The sequence below is a fragment of the Carettochelys insculpta genome, chromosome 8, assembly GCF_033958435.1.
Source record: "Carettochelys insculpta isolate YL-2023 chromosome 8, ASM3395843v1, whole genome shotgun sequence".
NCBI classification, from domain to species: domain Eukaryota; kingdom Metazoa; phylum Chordata; order Testudines; family Carettochelyidae; genus Carettochelys; species Carettochelys insculpta.
The window spans coordinates 42,672,484-42,691,053 of record NC_134144.1 but is presented as its reverse complement, the minus strand read 5'-3'; the positions used below and the strand labels follow the sequence as shown (position 1 = coordinate 42,691,053).

Genomic DNA, 18,570 nt, shown 5'->3' with positions numbered 1-18,570 from the left:
ATAGTGTTAATAGATTGTGTTCTAAAAATTAAAGATGAGCTACTGCACTAACTATGTATTAATTTTTCATACTTCATTTTAAAAGAACCACTGCAAAATTCCTAGTCTGCTCCAGAAAATACTACAAAATCCATCAGCGTGGAGTATAGATATCAGTTAGAAGCTGTTCACGTGCACACTTATTCAAACTGTTCAAGGTCAAAAATGCTTGTGGAACTTTTCTAATGTTGTTGAGTTCATTCATACAAACCTCTATATGTACGTATAGCAAACTGATTTTCTGTATCAATCAGACCTTTACAGAGTTGGGAACTTAAGTTCTGGTGTGGATATTAAACCGTATGACTTTATTTTGCAGATGTTGCTTAATTTGCATAAGAAGAGTTGGATGGAAGGTTTAACGCTTCAGGACTATAGTGAACATTGCAAACTCAATGAAACAGTAGTGAAAGAGATGCTGGAGTTAGCCAAGAATTATAACAAGGTATTCATGTCCAACTATAAAGTTGAAATCGCTCTTTTGAAATAAGATTTACTGTAGCAAATTTCATTAGATTACAGAGCTCTTTGCTTAAAAGATTGTGGTAGCGTCCTAGAAAATAAATAGTAACTAGAATAATTACACAATAATTACAAATATTAACTTTTCTGAAGCTTCAGTGCTCATAAATATTTTAACATACACTTTTGGGGGCAATATGTATGATGTAGCCTGTAGAAGAACTGTGAAGGGTCTTCAGTGGATTTACAAATAAGGTTAAACTTGGCCTACAATTGTAGACCAAAACTTTGTGAGCGTTGAGTTCATGAATGCTAATCCAATTAAAGAGTTAACCGTTGTTCATGTTGAATGCTTCTCCCCCCTCGCCCCCTTGGGCACCTAAATGTGGACCTAGTTCAGCAAAGTACTTCAATGTGTAGTTTACAGGTGTGTGGAATCTGTCTCACTGACTGTTTTAACTCTTTGAAGAGGATGAGTCTTGAGTTTCTGTATTGGAGCTTTAATTTGGCGTATTTTAGATATAATTTGATTTCTCATTTCTGTCAAAGACTACTAGATCAAAGATTTCAAAGAATATATATGTCCATTATAGTGTATATTTGGACCTCTTTTTGAAGTATATGCAGCCTGAATCTTCATGACATTGGCATAAAACTGTAGTATCTCGTCCATGCTTATTTGTAACATGTAGTAATGACATTCTTAAATGAATGAATGAATGATTGATTGAAACTTGCTTGTGAGTGCTTACCAGGAAAGTGTACTGTATATAGTAACAATCCTTTTATTAAAAAATTTAACTTGCTTATCGGAAGTCACAAAATAGTAAAATTGAACATTTTATGTAGTAGTCGGCCAATGAATAAACGCTCCCTAACAAACATTTTAGTATTAAACACAAATAAACAAGGAACTTTATCTACCTTTTTTAACAGGGTTTTTTGTTTGTAAACATGACTTAAACTAGAATAATTCAAAAGTTCACAGTCAGTAATTCATAGTCAAAATTCTAATTTGTGTTAGAAGCAATGAGGTTATTTTTGTGCTTCAAATATTCTATTTTAACCTGTCTTTTAGCTGTTGGAGTGATTGTTAGATGCAAATTTCCACCCTCTGTGTAATGTAAGTTCTAAGTGTGTTTTTAATGAGTAAATCTAAAATAACTGAAAATAAAGCAGTTCGTGAGTACTCTTAATCTTTTTGCACCCAGGTTTAACAAATTTGTGCCACCTTTGCTGAGCAATTTAAGCAATTAGTATATGCTTCTGAAATTTTCATTCTCTTGTGGTTCTAGAAAAAAAGTGAACACAATCTGAAACACTGACCTTTTTTGTATTTCACAGGCTGTGGAAGAAGAAGATAAGATGACACCTGAACAGCTGGCAATAAAAAATGTTGGCAAGCAGGTGAGATGTAATGAATTGTAATGTGAAATAACTCAGTTTTTAAAACATTTTAGTATTTTAGTTGCATGTATTGCAGATGATTTCTGTTCTATAGTCTGGGTATCCTTACAGGTCTTGAATTTGGTCCTGATTAACAGTATTATTTTCGCCTCTGACTGGAGGTAATCTGCAAAGTGGTTAGAAAAATGTGCTTTTGTTGTCTAGTTATAGGTCTTCCACAAAATGTAATTTAATGAAATTTAAAGATATATTCTGGATAAATCATTTTAACCTTCTGGGGGATATCATGCAGTTTCTGCATCTTTTTAACAAGAATAAAAACTAAATACAGCATTGCATTCTGGAGAAGATCTATTCTTTTAAGGAAAAAAAGAGGCAACTCAGTCATCTGGTACATTTCACTATGGTTGAAGAGCCAATAGAAGGAGAGTAAGTTCACCCCTTACTGAGATACATTGATGCATGATGCCAATATATACACACACAAGCAAGTATAATAAACACCTTCATGTTGCCTTGTGCACCTTAAGATAAAGGAGGGTGAGTGGGCGGGGTCAGAGGGAAGCTAATAAGTACATCCTTTGACAGGACATAATTGATAGAGGACTTGGGAGATACTAAGTTAGTGATGCATTTTCCTATAGGACAAAGAAATCTGTTGAAATGGAAAAATAAGAAAACATATTGCTTGCAGAGTTCATTGGGACTCAGAGGGCAATAGTTACAACAGATAGCTTTAAAAAAAAAATCCTAAAGGAAAGGCAGGATTTATTTATATGGCTGGCAGTAGTAGACATAAACTGTATTTAAGAGGATTATAGAATATTTTTGTCAACTTTCAACAAACTTGTTATAACTTATCTGTAATTTTCTTACAAATACGCTTTTTTGTAACATTCAGATCTGTTGTAGGAAACAATCAAAAATGGATGTCTGAGAACAATCTTTTTCAAAATTCTGTAACAGTTATAAATATCCCTTCTTGTGAGCCTCAAACCAGGTGTAGACTACAATCTAAATAAGGTTTTAAAAGCAGGTGCAGAATTTTAAAGTTAATATAGAGTTGAAAATTCAGTTTTCTCCACACATCACACTTTTTTCTAAAATAAACTGTCAAAGGTATCTTGTAAAATCATTAAATGAAATAGTTTCCTTTTCAATGTTTTTCCTTTGTCATTTTTTACACTACATCCTAGAGAGAGATAGTTGCTGCTGATGTGCATATTTGTCTTATGTTTGGAAATTAGCGTGAATGGGGAAATCTTAAAGAACTACAAGTACTTTGTAAGCGGATGATAAAAAAGAGCAGCTTAGACTTGCAATCTGTAGCAAACAGAACTATTTTGCAAAATGTGGAATAGGTTCAATAAATATTTTTCAAAGGTCCTTAAAATAGTAAGCGTACTCAGCAATTTGTCTCCACTATTGTAATACACTGGACACTGTACAATCAGATTTGGAAAAATATGCTACTGCATTGTGTACTGTGAGGATAATTTAGTTGGGCCCCAATAGAACAAAGACTTGTGCATGTTTAACTCTGCTTCTGAGACTAAACTCGTGTAAATACATGACACACATCCATTTTATATAGGTTACTTAATACTACATAGCACTTACATGGTACAAGCACTGCAGACTAGGCTCCTGTTAAGCATGTTCTCAAGTCTCTGCAGAATTTTAGCCACTGAGTAGCTCCCTCGAAGATTGGGACTGCAGAAGAGGTGAACACCATGTCATATTCTTGAAGCCATTGAGACTACTCAAGTGTAAAACTAAGCATGGAGATAAATCTTTTCAGGATCGAGGACCCAAGATTACATATTATTTTGAAAATGCACAGCATCATGGTTTTTATTGCAGAGCGGGAATCGTGGTCTCACTGAAGTCGATGAAAATACACCCCCTTTTTCATTTTTAACAGAATCAGTCTCATGCACAAAAATAGCTTTAGAGATGAGTATTTGAGCAATATAAATGGCTGCCTGAATAATAGGCTAAAATCAGTGTTCTTGTAAGCCGAGCACTTATACAGCTGCTCAAGAGAGAGTCAAATGCCGCTCATCTGTTTAACAGAGCATCCACAGCTAGGTATTTTTTGTTTCTACTGGTGGTGCACATTCACACATCCCTTGATGCATATAAAAATTATTGTGCAGATGAGAGGAAAAGATTAGTGGGAACATTGGCTAAAATAGCTTTAAAGAAATTGTCCTACTCTTGTCTTAACTTTTGCAGACTTCCCTGCAGTTTTTCTTTTAATACGTGTGGAGTGAATATCAAAATAATTTTGAAAGTCTGTCTTTTCTCTGAAAAAACAAGGTTAGAGCCATGGCTAGCACTCCTAGCATATTTCGTTTAAGCTGTAGCTGAGTTTACATAATATTTGGGGGGGACATGACCCCCCCCAAGATTTCTACCAGGATTTATATGCCCTGCCCTGAACCCTTCTGCAGGCCACCAGAACCTTTGTCTCTCCACCTCACCCCCAACAGTTCAGTATCATCTCTGATATAACACATTTTACACACACATGCACCAATTTGCAGGTTTTTGTGGTCAGTTCTAAAGCAGTGTCTGATTACAGGATAGTTTTTATTGACCTACCTTCTAAAAACTGAGGCAACTAGAATACTGAGTGTGAAACCCTGGCTTTTATGAAGTCAAGGAAGAGTATTATAATTGACTTCTTTGGAGCCAGGATTTCACTCCGTGCATGGAGTTGCATAAAACATTTGCTATCCCTGTATCCTTCCAGAATTAGAAGAGACCTGTTTGCTTATTAACTTACATGCATCTCTGAATAATGTGAAGATAGCTGCAGAGTTTTAGAAATTTGGAATCAAAGCTACATGCAGTATCTTGAAGGAAAACTTGGGGGCTTAAATGGGCGGGCTATGTCCATTAATTTGCCATCAGTGTCCATAAATTTGCTGTTTTCTCAGAGTTGAAATCTGTCATCTCTGGGGTGCTCATGTTCTAGTGATTCCTCTAATAACCTACGTTAATATTTATTTTTCAGGACCCCAAACGTCATTTAGAAGAACATGTTGATGTGCTGATGACCTCAAATATTGTTCAGTGTTTAGCAGCTATGTTGGATACAGTTGTATTTAAATAATGAATTTACTGTTAGGGTTGTGCTTTCTGTGTATATTCTTCTATTGTTTCTAACACTCAAAAACCGGAGACTGATGAAAGTATAGTTGGTTAAATGGAAGACATCTGGCATAATTTGCAGTCTAAGAGCAGCACTATAACACCTTCCAGTCTCTGTTGTGCAATTACTTCTGTTTTCTTTATGTCAGGGTCTTTGCAGATTCCAAAGCAGTTCAAGAACACAGAGTGGGCAAATGGTATTAAGTTTTTGTTTACTATTTGGGGGGAAAAGTCAGTAGTACGTATATATTTTGATTGTTGCTACATAATAAAAATAGATTGTAAATGTATCGTTTGTTTTGTTTTTTTTCTCAATAAGCGGAACGGACAAAATACTGGAATATTTGTGTAGATGAAGCTGATTTATTCTGCATTTTTAAAATAAGGTGAAACACTGATGAGCTAGCGAAACATCACAAGTGAAATATTACTTCATTAATCACCAAGACATCTCAGAAAACATTTTTTGTAAGTCATGAGGAGTACAAAAGAACATAGACACTCAAAATTTATGCTTGTGAAAATGACATGTTGATATACTGCTGCTCAGCCCACTTCTAAGTACCCTAATATGGCAGGTCTTTCTCTGGGTAGCTGATAGCAATCAACCTGGGGAGTAATTTTTTGAAAAGGTTGCATTACTTGAAGAGTGGGATGGGTGAAGGAGAGCACACCAAGTTAAAAAAAACTGTCCTTGTAAATAGTGAGGAGAGAGACAAGTGAAATGAGATCTGTTTTTGTTGAGCGAATCACAATAGTGAGGTCAGAGGTTCAAACCCCCCACTTCATGCTGATTGAAGATGGGAGCACTCACCCAAAGGTGTGTGGGTTTTCATTCCTTTCTCCTAGTTAATAAAGCCAACCTGGTGGCTTTCAGAGACAGCTGCAAAGGCTGATTTAGTTCTTTAGCGTAACATGTCCCTCTTCATCTTTGTTCACACATGGTATTTTTTTTAACTAGTGTAATCATGCTTTAGGAAATGTAAATAAAAATTCACAGGTTCAGGTAGATGATGCTGTTTTCAAGTCCTGTTAAATGCAGATCTTAACTACAAAACTTCAGAAGTGATTTGTGTAGTTCTTATGCAGTTAAAAATAACCCCTAAATGTCTGCCTCATTGTGCTATTTTGTCTTTATGCAGTAAATATGCTATACAGGGAAAGATGTACTTGTAGTAACCAGCTTGTTCCATTACCATTCAAGATTTTTGATTAGGCAACTTCATGTTTAGGCCTTTAACCTCTAGTTGGTATTTGCCAATAAAACTGTGCCAAAATAAGCTTCAATATTTAGTTCAAGTGGGAACATATTTACAACATCCTTGATCAAAGGACTCAGAGTAGGCAACAGAATAGCAGGCTGGGTGAAAAAAAAGGGGGAAGTGCATAAAGGACTATAGTTCAAGGCAGCTAGAATTTCCCAGCATAATTCCTGATATGAAGAAGGATGGACTGGTATATGAAGTGGAGAAGGTCTGTAGGGAATGAGTGTATACTCTAAAATGGAGATGAGGGAGCAGACATGAGGAAGAAGCATGTCTGCTGTAGCCTGTGTTTGTACCATAGCATCCTGCTCTGCAACCACCTTTGTGAGTGTAATGCAGCTTGACTGAATGTTTTTTTCCTTTTACAAATCTCCAAAAGGCATCTTCTGGCATTTTCTAGTTCCTTACTTTGCCCTGCATTTTAGGAGCTACATCGGAAAAGGGACTGTGTGGCAGTTAGGAGGAGCGGGTGCATGTGGTGAAATAAGGGACAGAAGGGACCAAAGTATTATCTTGGAGGGAGCATGGGATGATGTCTAGTTAGTTACCATCTGGGCCTCTTAAATCCCAGTGGAGCACAGCTTCATTAGGAGCTGAGCTGGATGAGAGTTGGATGCCCTCTCTCTCTCTCTCTCTCTCCCCGCCACACCCTCCCCAGTCCATGCCTCTCAATCCTGACAGTTTTTCAGCATCTGCCACTGCGTATCTCCCAATTATCCCAGTTTAGAAACTATGCAGGTTTTCAAAAAAAACCCTGCAATAAATATTTCTGCATGATTCCCAGTTTGCCACAAAATGAAGTGCAGTTGCAATGTAAAATGATTCCCCTTGCTGTATAAATTAGTTTCAATGAGCTAAATAGTATCACCTTTCCCAGTGTCTCATCTAGTCTTTACCCTATTTCCCAATCTTCCAGTCAAACCATTAATTTCATACTGGAGCACATGATGCTAGTGAAACAAATAAGCCCCAGAAACTACAGCTGCTTGGCATGAAACACTGCTTGTCACCGAATTATATCTGTATTTTGCTGAAAAATGAGGCAGTATGGCATACGCTGTTTTGATACGCTTACCCAGCTGATTATTGATAATACAACAATGTGTGTGACTAGTGTTCATGAAGGAGTTCATCAGAAGCATTTCCTTAGAGCTGATGTATGATTGCTTCTATTCTAAAACATAGTTTTATTAAAATAACACGATAAAAACAGAGAACAATGGGCTACCTCAACTGCCTCTGCTCACAATCTCGCACTCAAGTCATGGAACTAAAAATGAAATATCACTGAATGCTTCATTTGCATCTGTCCATCAAATGATATGTTGGCTGGGTTTCTGTAGTAGTAAAGATTCTTGATACATGACTACCGACCTTCATTGTATATATTTAAATTAAAGGAAAAAAGCTTTGTAGATAACTACTCCCCCCCTGCCATCCCAACCTTTAGTAAAGTTTTATGGTTTGTATATTAATACAGGATTTAGTTTAGATTTTGGAAAGCTTGGAGAAATAGTTAACTTGCTTTTTTCCCCAAAAATTGACTGATGAAAAATCAGTTTAATAAACAGCACTTTTTAAAACAATATGCTTTTAAAGAAAGTTAACAAGTTTCCCCCTCCCCTCTTGGATCCCATCTGTTTAAGAGTCCTTTTTGTGGGCCTGATGGCAACAGGCCTATGTCTGCTCAGTCTCATTCTTCCTCTTACTGTCTTTCTCTGCCCAAGCTTGCCTGATGCCCCTAATTTCAGCTTTTTTTCTTCCCAGACATTACAGCTAAATACACTCTTGGGGAGCTTTGGAAAAGGGCTGGCATTGACTTTCACCAACAGGATAAGACTTAGAAAACAGCAATCACAATGCCGGACACAAAATGCAAGATGAAGGTGATAATAAACAAAGAACTATTAAATTCACAGAAGAAAAAGCTCTCTTCATTGTCACTTCTCCATTCTAATATTTAAAGGCTACCTGTACGAATATTATGTATATATTCAGATTAACATTTTCAAGCTGATGTCCTTATTAAAGAAACTTATTACGTTTCCCTTTAATAGAAAAGAGTCCAAAGCCAGAAGATAGCACTATGATCATCTAGTCTGTCTTCCTCTATAGATATAGATTTTCTGCAAAATAATTCCTAGAGCACATTTCAAAAAAAACATGCTATCTTGATTTTAAAGATTCCACTTTTATGAAGTAAAGCAGATGTGCAATTTCAAACACTCCATAAATTGATAGGTCCTGAGAAAGGAATTATGACACCACTTTGGTTTTGTGATTAAATGTACCATTTGTACCAGGTGCCAAAACTATCTCCCAAACCTTTGTCTAATAATGTGTACAAAAAATAAGGAGGGTGGGGGTGGGAGGAGGGACAAAAAGGATGCCATGCCATTATATCTGAAGTAGAGAAGTTAAAGATTCTAAGAAGATCCTAACTGGTTTCAGTCTCTGTCTAAATTTAATTCCTTTGTATGAAGATTCATCTCAGTTGCAGGGAGATGAAAGCAATGAAGGCTTGCTTTGTAGTCTAGTCTGCAACACCACTTTATTACAAACCACACTCAAAATCAGGATTCTGGTGTCAATTTCACCAACTTGAGCTTCAGGAGCACCTGAGCTCCAAATAGCTCTGTCAAGCTTAGTGGGTTGGTTACCTTATGCTAGAAGTCATATGTAGACAGGAGTTATTAGGTGTAACGCAGTTGTTGCTGGAGGTGAGATGGTAATGCACTGACCAACAGCCCAAAGGAGAGAAAGAAATTGATGGGGTAAGAACGAAAAATCAAGAGCCTGGTATTTGGAATAAGGGACGCTTGGAACAGGAGAGGCAGACCCCACAGAGAACGTGTAGATGATACAGTAGATTGGTGCAGAGCTAGTCTACAGAAACTAAGCCACTCCACACTTGACAGTGAAAGATGGAAGGAAATAGAGGCATTGAACACCAACAGAGTCTGAGCCCATGGATGATGATGATGATGATGATGATATTCTGCTACTACAGCCTACAGGCACAGCCAGGGCCCTTCTTCTAGCACGCTCTCCCCCGCAGTTGGAACTGAGGCCCCTAAACCTCATGGAGCAGTAACAACCAGAAAGCAGAGATGGGAGCATTCAGTGTCCCTGCAGAAGTGAGAGTCAGATCCTTGCTTACTACAGCCAGAGCATATGACCTGTGCCCAGGCCTGTTCAGCCAACAAGGCCTCTGATGCCAGCCTGTACTTGGTCACTGGCTCTGCTAACCTACTCAGAATCTCAGATGTCTAGAACTGGAAGGAACCTGAAGAGATCATCAAGTCCAGTACTTTCTACTCGTAGGAGGACCAAGCACTATCTGTATTGTCCCTGTTAACTATTTATCCAACTTCTTCTTAAATCTCTCCAGTGATGGAGTTTCTACATCCACTCTAGGGAAGACTTAAGCGTGGTGCCTGTGATCTCTCTTCCTGTTCCTCTTCTAGGGTGATTATATCTCCCAACATCATTGGGACCACTCCTGACAGTGGAGGCTTTCTTTTATATGCAGCCATACCTCTTACCCATGGAAAAAGTACCCTGACATTTCATTTTGCTATTTGGTCACCTGTCTGCTTTCCCTGGGGGAATCCTCAACTTTTACAGAGTGCCAGTTTTCTTCCTGCCCAGCTGTAAGGGACTGCTCTGTGCTTCCAGACTGAAGGGAATCTTCTACCTTCAGTGGGAGGGCAACCAGGGCCTCTCCCCCAACTATTCCTTCCAGGCCTGGGGCAGACACATTTGAGCTGCAAACACTGGAGCTTGCTGGGCTTTCCCTCTCCAAAACCCTTCTCTGGTTAAACGGGGAAGCTCTGACTGACTGCAGAAGGAGCCGGCGCCCCTTGCTCTCCCCCTGCAGAGAAGGCCTGGCCGCAGCAGAGCAGCTGGGGCAGTCCCACCGCGTGGCTTTGGCCCTGCTGCTGGTGGGTCCGGGTCCAGGTCGGGATCCAGGCCCCTAGGTCCCGCCAGGCCCTGTTGGCAATGTAGTGATGGCTCCTCAGTCCTTTCGGCCCTTTGCCTCCTCACGGCCCCGGCCCGCAGGAGCGGAGCCTGCCGGGCTCCAACTTTGGTCTGCAGCTGTGCCAAGGCCCCGCGACCCTCCGCCTGCGCCCTGCGGCTCCAAGGCGGGTACCCGCGCGCGTGGGGGCGCTAGAGCCAAGTGTGTAGTCCGCCCCCCGCCGCCATGCGCAGCTCGTCCCCACCCTCCGGGCCCCGCCCTCCCGCAGCCACGCCCGCAGAGGGGCCCTGGCAGGGCCGCGCCTGGGAGCCCCTCTGCTGCCGGACGAGGGAAGGGGGCCGTACTCCGGGCGGTGGTGGGCCGCTCGCGGCAGGAAGAGAGGCGCCGCCGCCCGCACACCTCGCCCCTCGCACGGCACGCGGCTGCCCGCCTCCTCCCGGGCTCGGGGACCCCGCCCCCCGCCCTGCCAGCGCCGCAGTGTGAGCCGGGGCGCGGAGCCGGCGCGTGTGCCAGGGCTCAGCCCAGACCCCCGCCCCCGCCCGCGCCGCTCGGACACCCGGGCGCTCGCGGGCCAGCGCACAGGGCTGCCGAGAGAGCGGCGCGCTCCGGCCGCCCGGGCCCGGCCCGCTTGCAGGAGCCGCAGCCTGCCCGCCTCTCCCGGGGTGTTGCTTTCCCCGGGGGTGCGGGGCTCGGCCCGTCCCTGGGCGTTTCGTATTAGACGGGGCAGGCAGCTGCTGCAGCTCCCAGGCCGGAGCCGGGCCGCGGGTCTCACAGCCCCGGCGAACCCCAACTCCCCGCCCAGGGGCACCCCCGGCCCTCGCAGGGCTGTGCTGAGCTTTCCCAGCCCGAGTCCCAGAGCTCGGAAGGTCACCCGGTAATGAGCGCTCCCAGCCACCCTCTCCCCGCTGCGCCCGGCCCTCCTATCCCACAATAAAAGCATCGCCTTCAATTTGCCACGAGCGTCGCGACCGGGAGCCAGGTGATTATCCTAATTAATGTCTATCTAATTAAATTACTGTCAGCGGCTAACCAATGGCAGGAGCCGTTTCATCCGCTCCACAAGCAGCGAGATCAAAAGTGAGTCTTTCCCTCTTGCTGCATGGTGTCGATTGGCCAATCTCTTCTCCCGGGGAGAGGGAAAGTAACTCAAAGGTTGGGGACGCGTTCGGGGGAGCAGCGCTCGCCGCCTCGGGAGGGTCCCAGGATGTCTAGAGTGTGTTAGGAGGAGCCCTTTAGAGCCAGAGCCGGGCGGGTCATTGGGCTGGGGCTGGGGCTGGGGCTGGAGCGATGCAGCTGGAGCATTGTCTTTCTCCCCCTATCATGCTCTCCAAGAAATTTCTCAATGTGAGCAGCAGTTACCCGCACGCGGGCGGATCCGAGCTGGAGCATCCCATTATCTCGACCACTGACAACCTGGAGAGAAGTTCACCTCTGAAAAAAATTGCCAGGGGGATGACGAATCAGTCAGAGGCAGACAATTTCCCTGACTCCAAGGACACACCAGGGGACGTCCAGAGAAATAAACTCTCGCCCGTCTTGGACGGGGTCTCCGAGCTTCGTCACAGTTTCGATGGATCTGCTGCAGATCGCTATCTGCTCTCTCAGTCCAGCCAACCCCAGTCCGCTGCCGCTGCTCCCAGTGCCATGTTCCCTTACCCCGGCCAGCACGGACCCGCGCACCCGGCCTTCTCCATCGCCAGCCCCAGCCGCTACATGGCTCACCACCCCGTCATCACCAATGGAGCTTACAACAGCCTGCTGTCCAACTCCTCGCCGCAAGGTTACCCCGCGGCGGGCTACCCTTACCCCCAGCAGTACGGCCATTCCTACCAAGGGGCGCCCTTCTACCAGTTCTCCTCCACCCAGCCGGGGCTCGTGCCCGGCAAGGCTCAGGTCTACCTGTGCAACAGGCCGCTCTGGCTGAAATTCCACCGCCACCAGACGGAAATGATCATCACCAAGCAAGGGCGGTAAGGAGCGCTCGGGCACCGGGGCTGCGGCTCCGCGCTCGGCCTTCCGGAGGCTGTCGCAGGGAGCGATCCGCGCGAGCGACTGGGGGCCACCAGCCACGCACCCCGCCGAGCCCGGGGTGGAAGCGGGGAGCTGGGGTCGGGCCCGGGGCCGCCTGGGGATTTGCTTGCGCACGAAGCCCGGGTGGAGGGCCCCACCTGGCCAGCAGCCCCTGCGGAGCGGGCCCTCCGGGCGGCTCCCTCCTTTTGTCCGCCGCGCCGGGAAGTTTCCCCGCTGGTTACCTGCGGCGCTCGGCTTAACCCGGCGCTGGCGGGGTGGGGGCGGTGTGTCTTTTCTTTCCCCAGGCGCATGTTCCCTTTCCTCAGTTTTAACATTTCGGGGCTCGATCCCACGGCGCACTACAATATTTTCGTGGATGTCATCCTGGCCGATCCCAACCACTGGAGATTTCAAGGCGGCAAATGGGTTCCTTGCGGCAAGGCGGACACCAATGTGCAAGGCAAGTTCTCCCAATTAACACTTTCCCCGGCGCGGCTGGAGGTGAGAACGGGTAATTAACGCCTCGGCGGCCTGGCTCGGGCGGCTTCTGAGCCGCGAGCGGCCAAGGAGGCTTTGCAAAATGGAAAGCGGGAGGGGGGGTGCGGCCGGGGGCTCGGGAAAGCCGCCCCGGTTGGCAGCGCCGGTGGAGCGCGGCGGAGAAGCCGGGGGTGCTGCCGCGGCTGGGTGTCAGCCCCCTGGCGTGTTTCTTTGTCTCCACAGGAAACCGGGTGTACATGCACCCCGACTCCCCCAACACGGGCGCCCACTGGATGCGCCAGGAAATCTCCTTTGGGAAATTAAAGCTCACCAACAATAAAGGAGCGTCCAATAACAATGGGCAGGTCAGTGGGACGCACCCGCGCTCCGAGGGCCTCCGAGGCAATTCAGCGCCGAGCGCCGTGCTCCGGGGGAGCTCCCACTGCGGGGGGCCCACGGCCCAGCTCCGGGTCCTCCCGACTTCCAGTGGTCGAGGAAGCGGGGCCAGATCCTGCCGAGCCGGGGCGCGGGCTGGGCCGGGCTGGGCTGCACACGAGCGCTCCGAGGCGGGGTGAAGCTGGAGCTCCCCTGCGCACAGGGGCTGGGGGCGAGCTGGGAGATGCAGCTCCTCTGCGGAGTCCGCGTCAGCCTCTCCCGCGGCTTGGCCGTCTGCGCCGTGCTCCGGGCCGTCCTTGCCTCCTCTGAGCCTTTCTCCCCCGGCCCGCTCTCTGCCTGACAGATGGTGGTCTTGCAGTCCCTGCACAAGTACCAGCCCCGCCTGCACGTGGTGGAGGTGAACGAGGACGGGACGGAGGACACGAACCAGCCGGGCAGAGTGCAGACCTTCACCTTCCCGGAGACGCAGTTCATAGCCGTCACCGCCTACCAGAACACCGATGTAAAGAGCTCGGCGCTGTACCTCGCCCCCCGCCGGCTCGCGCGGGCCCTGCTCGGGCGCCCGGACAGCGAGCGGCAGATACACGCCGTGCGGAGCGCTGGCACCCGCGCCTCTGCGGCGATTGAATCCGCCGGCTCCTTTGTAGTGGGGATCGCGGTGGCCCGCGCCTGGCGCCGTACGCCTGACGTGGCCGTGCTGTGTCTTCGGCTAAGGAGCTGCGGAGCCCCGACCCGGCAGCCCGAGCGAGCGCGGGGCTCGGGTCTCTGTGCCTTTCACGCGCCCCGGGTGCTCTCCCGCAGGCGCGCGGCTCCGCGGAGTGACCGTTTCACGCGAGCCACCCGAGTCCGCCGCCGGCACCTGCTGCGGAGGCCGAGCGGAAAGCCGGCTGGCGCGTTTTGCGTTAAAACCCGAGCAGCGCCTTTGCCAATAGCCGTTCCGGGCCGCTCCAAAGCGCTCCCTGACTCCGGCCCGGGCTTTGCGCGAGTCTGCAAAGGGCCGCCGCTGCTGCCTGCGTTGGGGGCGAGGGGCCGTTTTAATCCGAATCAAAACCCGTTACCGGGCAGACGGATTTTCTCTTGGTTTTCCCTTGCCATGGCATGTCTTCAGAGCCGGGCCGCTCTGGCTCCGAGCGATAAACCGAGGACGCAGACAAGACTCCGAAGTAGCATGGAAAGCCCCTGAAATAGTCAGTTTTTATCTTAACTTTCACGGGGAGGAATTAAATTTCGAAACAGAGACGCAAAATGCTTTCGCGTTTTTCTCAGTAGCTGGGAGGGAGACCCACCAAATCAGCCCAAGCCCTTTGCAAAGGCGCCGAGGTTGCTTTTTAGCTTGGGAGGAGCGGCGATTTAAGCAGCTAACGAAACAAAGGATCGACCGGTCCTGCTTTCAAAATGGGCCTCCTGTAAATTGTCAACTGTCGTGCTCTCGTCACTGACAGGTGCCAGGAAATACTCACTGGTCCCTTTTGTTTTCCTTCACAGATCACGCAGCTGAAAATCGATCACAACCCTTTTGCAAAAGGCTTTCGGGACAATTATGACACGTAAGTAAATTCTATTTGATCATCCCTCTGATCTGCTGCGCCCGAGCGAGAGTCCCATGGCTGTAGGGCCCGGGGTTGCATTGCAAAGCTCCCTAGTTATTTACGGATGGGAACGTGCGGCAGTGAGCGCTGAGCTGTCTCCCCCGAGAAGAGACAGCACATGCAGGCTCCCGCGCGCGGGGCTGGCTTTTACCGCCCGCCTGCTTCGCGGGAAACTCGGTCAGAGGCAACGCTGGGCGAGGCCGGCTCGCGCGTTCAACGCAGCCCTGCGCGGGCTGGGGCCAGATGCTCTTGCGACCCCGTCTGCGGGTGGCTCGCGGTCGTGCTGTTCTTTCTGGCCTGGGCGGCGAGTGGGGCGCTCTGGCGTGGGAGCTGAGCTGCCGCGTGCAAAGGAGGCTTGGACCCCTCCTGGAGGCTGCGGAGAGTTGTGCGGGGCGCGGCTCCTGGTTCCGGTTCTGGTTCTGGCTGGGGGGGGGGTTGGCCCTTCCTGGCTTTGCTCACCTGCAGGAAGAGAGAGAGAAATAGGGGACGTGCCACCCGGGGCCGTGCTGGTCCGCGAGCGAAGCCTGGGCTTTGTGCTAGGCACTTCGCAGCTGACTTCAGGGCTCTGCTCCCACCCCCCGTCCCCGCTCTCCCGGAGCACCCGCAGCCCTGCCCGCTGCCGGGCGGGTGTGAGATGGGTGGAATAGCTCAGCGAGCACAGGGGCCTTTTCCGAGCCCCTCGGCTTCCCCGTCCCCCCAGCGCAGTGGAGCCGAAGCAAACGCGAGGCTAGTGCCAGACCCCGCTCCCCTCCCCGTTCCCCGACTCGAAAGCTCTGGCACTTGCGTCTGGAAGGGGCAAACCGCCCCCGAGTGAGTGGGAAAGGCCCGTGAGCCAGTGCTGCTGCGGGGCCTGGTGGCAGAGCGGGCCACTCAAACCTCACGGCAAAGCGCGCGGGGTTGGCTCGCCTCATTTGGCTTGCGCGGCTACTCGGCGAGAGCGGAGTGGGACGCCCGCCGGCCCGGGCAGGGCTCTGTGTCTGCGGGGAAGAGTTTCCTTTTCCCCTCTGAGTTAGAGGGAGCGTAATCTGTGTAAGAGAAGCGCAAATGGTTTTAAGGGGACGGGACCAGCCCCCGCAGCCCGAGTCTTCTCGGGATCCCACGGGGGTCAGAACACGGCGCAGCTGGTGAGGCCCGCGTGGAGGGCGGCGTTTAAGTTCGTGCTTCGTCTTCAGCCGTGGCTGAAGTCTGGCCCAGGGCAGCAAAGCGACTAAACCCCATTGACGTAACGGGACCGAAGCGAGCGCCTGGCTGCGTGTCCCGCTCGGGGCCCAGCTCCTGGAGCGATCGCGCGGCCGCAGGGGCTGGGCGCTGGCGGGGACCTTGACGCGGAAAACGGCGCCGTCGCCCGTCCCGCGTGCAAGGGAATGTGCCGCCAGCGAGCGGAGGGGAAGCGGGGCGCGCGGCGGAGCCCCGGCGGGGGCAGGTCTGCGCGGTGGCGGTGGTGGGCGGAACGCGGGCCGGAGCTCTCCCGGCAGGGCGGCGCGTGCTCCAGGCCAGCGGGGTGACCGCGGGCGGCGCGGAGGGTGACTGAGCGCACAGTTGCGCGCCGGCTGGGGACCAGCCTTCCCGGAGACTGCGGGAGCTGCGCGCAGTGCCCTGAGCCCGGGCGCGGGGCTGAGCGGTGTCCCAGCGCAGAGACGGGCACGGCGCGTGCGCTGCGGCTGGCCCCGGGCCCGCGGGGCGGGGGCCAGGCAGGGCGGCAGGTCCCCTCGGCGGGAGGGGAGCTGAGCTGAGCTGAGCTGAGCTGACCCGACCCGACCCGACCCGCGGGCGGACGCGCCCCTCTTTGCAGTCCGGCCCCGCTAACGAGAAGCCTGGGCGGGCGCGCTCGCTCGCGGGGCGGGGGCCTGTGGTGCTAAAGCCCGTCCACGTGCGAGAGACTCGGACGTAGCTCAGATCGGCCCAGAGCCCTCGCGTCCGCCTGGCCAGCGGGGCCTTACATGCCCGGCCGGCCCCGCGTCTCCGGGCCAGGCCCCCAGGGGCTCACGGGGGGCGGCCCTGGCCCCGCTCAAGTCAACGCCACCCCCGTTGGCTCCCGCGGGCCCGGCACACCCCGACCTCTGCCCTTCTCTTTGGCAGGATCTACACGGGCTGCGACATGGACCGGCTCACGCCGTCCCCCAACGACTCGCCCCGCTCGCAGATCGTGCCCGGGGCCCGCTACGCCATGGCCGGCTCCTTCCTGCAGGACCAGTTCGTGAGTAACTACGCCAAGTCCCGCTTCCACCCGGGCGCCGGCGCCGGCCCGGGGCCCGGCAGCGACCGCAGCGTGCCGCACACCAACGGGCTGCTCTCCCCGCAGCAGGCCGAGGACCCCGGGGCCCCGTCCCCGCAGCGCTGGTTTGTCACCCCGGCCAACAACCGCTTAGATTTCGCCGCCTCCGCCTACGACACGGCCACCGACTTTGCGGGCAACGCGGCCACCCTGCTGTCCTACGCCGCGGCCGGGGTGAAGGCCCTGCCCCTCCAGGCCGCAGGCTGCACGGGGCGGCCGCTGGGCTACTACGCCGACCCCTCGGGCTGGGGGGCGCGCAGCCCCCCGCAGTACTGCAGCAAGTCCAGCTCCATGCTCTCCTGCTGGCCCAACAGCGCCGCCGCGGCGCGCATGGCCACCGGCAACCCCTACCTGGGCGAGGAGGCGGAAAGCCTGGGCACCGAGCGCTCGCCCTTGCCGGGCGCCGAGGACTCCAAGCCCAAGGACTTGTCCGACTCCAGCTGGATCGAGACCCCCTCGTCCATTAAATCCATCGACTCCGCCGACTCGGGGATTTACGAGCAGGCCAAGCGGCGGCGGATCTCGCCCGCGGACACGCCGGCCTCGGAGGGCGCCTCGCCGCTCAAGAGCGAAGCGCTGCCCCAAAGGGACTGCGAAAAGAACTGCGCCAAGGACATCGGCTACTACGGCTTCTACTCCCACAGCTAGACTCTGTCCCGGGCCGCCCGGCACGGTGCGTGCGTGCGGCCGCCCGCGGGCCGCCGCCAGCCCCCGCTCCGCGTGGCGCAGCCTCCCGGCACTCGGCGGGCGCGCGGAGCCCGACTGCAGCCGCCCGCCCCCTGAGCTGTACCTCCCGCTGCCCCGCTCACGCCCCGACCGGCCTCGAGATCCCACCAGCCCCGCAGGCGAGCTCGGCCTTCACTGGCCCCCGGGGCCGGCGGGGAGAAGGGGGCAGCCGCGATCGCCCTTGAGTGCCCGCTGGCGAGCAGGACGTGAGACTCTGGAAATCCTCCGGCGCTGCCTTCCTTTCCCGCGGACGGACGGAGCGGGCGGTAGCGGAGCAGAGCCCGTGAAAGGCCTGTACATAGAGTCTGTTTCATTCATTGTAACGAATGACTCTATTTGCGTTCCCCTTGTGAAGTCCCCAGGCCAGATCGTGTTCCGGTCTCTCCATTTCTCCCCTTCCGGCCCCCCAGGTCACCTGCTGCTCTAACCGCCTCTGGAAAACCAACGCGCCCCGTAGAAATAGCTAGCGCGGGGTGACTGGCTGCTCGCCTTCCGGCCCTTCCTGGCCTGGAGCAGATCACGCCGGGCCCTGGCGTGACACAGCTCGGGAGCAGTTGTGCTTGACCCGCAAAAGAATAGAAATCTATCCAGGCTGAACGTCGAGGGAGTAGCGAGACGCCTTCAAAGTGACCGCCGACGAGTCACCGCACCTGTAATGTCCTGTGAAAGAGGAGTAAGCTCAACAGCAACGTTACTTTTTGCCCTGGTTCTGCCTCCCCCCCACCCCTTCCAAGTGCCAAATCCAGTGCTGGTCTGTGCGGGTGCCAGATATGCTGACAGACAGTT

The 18,570-nt window shown here is 51.3% G+C and overlaps 2 protein-coding genes across 2 annotated transcripts in view; both read left to right on the top strand.

Annotated features, from left to right (window-relative positions):
- The window catches only part of PSMD14 (proteasome 26S subunit, non-ATPase 14), a 64,247-nt gene extending 58,890 nt beyond the window's left edge, over positions 1-5,357 (top strand). The window contains exons 10-12 of the mRNA XM_075000909.1: positions 359-484; positions 1,846-1,908; positions 4,931-5,357. Of these exons, the coding sequence (XP_074857010.1) occupies positions 359-484; positions 1,846-1,908; positions 4,931-5,029 (288 nt within the window). The 3' untranslated portion in view covers positions 5,030-5,357. The remainder of the gene's footprint in view (positions 1-358; positions 485-1,845; positions 1,909-4,930) is intronic.
- A 6,241-nt stretch (positions 5,358-11,598) lies between these two features.
- TBR1 (T-box brain transcription factor 1) lies at positions 11,599-17,706 on the top strand. The gene is made up of 6 exons (XM_075001442.1): positions 11,599-12,281; positions 12,627-12,781; positions 13,042-13,163; positions 13,538-13,696; positions 14,680-14,741; positions 16,863-17,706. Exons 1-6 carry the CDS (start codon positions 11,599-11,601, stop codon positions 17,704-17,706), a joined length of 2,025 nt encoding a protein of 674 aa, XP_074857543.1.
- The last annotated feature ends 864 nt before the right edge of the window (positions 17,707-18,570 follow it).

What these genes read in the sequence shown, in the direction of transcription:
- TBR1 (XM_075001442.1), top strand. Translation starts at nt 11,599, where the DNA reads ATGCAGCTGGAGCATTGTCTTTCTCCCCCTATCATGCTCTCCAAGAAA. An exon ending in GGCGGACACCAATGTGCAAG is followed by an intron (nt 12,782 to 13,041) that starts GCAAGTTCTCCC and finishes TTGTCTCCACAG; the next exon opens with GAAACCGGGTGTACATGCAC. An exon ending in CCGCCTACCAGAACACCGAT is followed by an intron (nt 13,697 to 14,679) that starts GTAAAGAGCTCG and finishes TTTCCTTCACAG; the next exon opens with ATCACGCAGCTGAAAATCGA.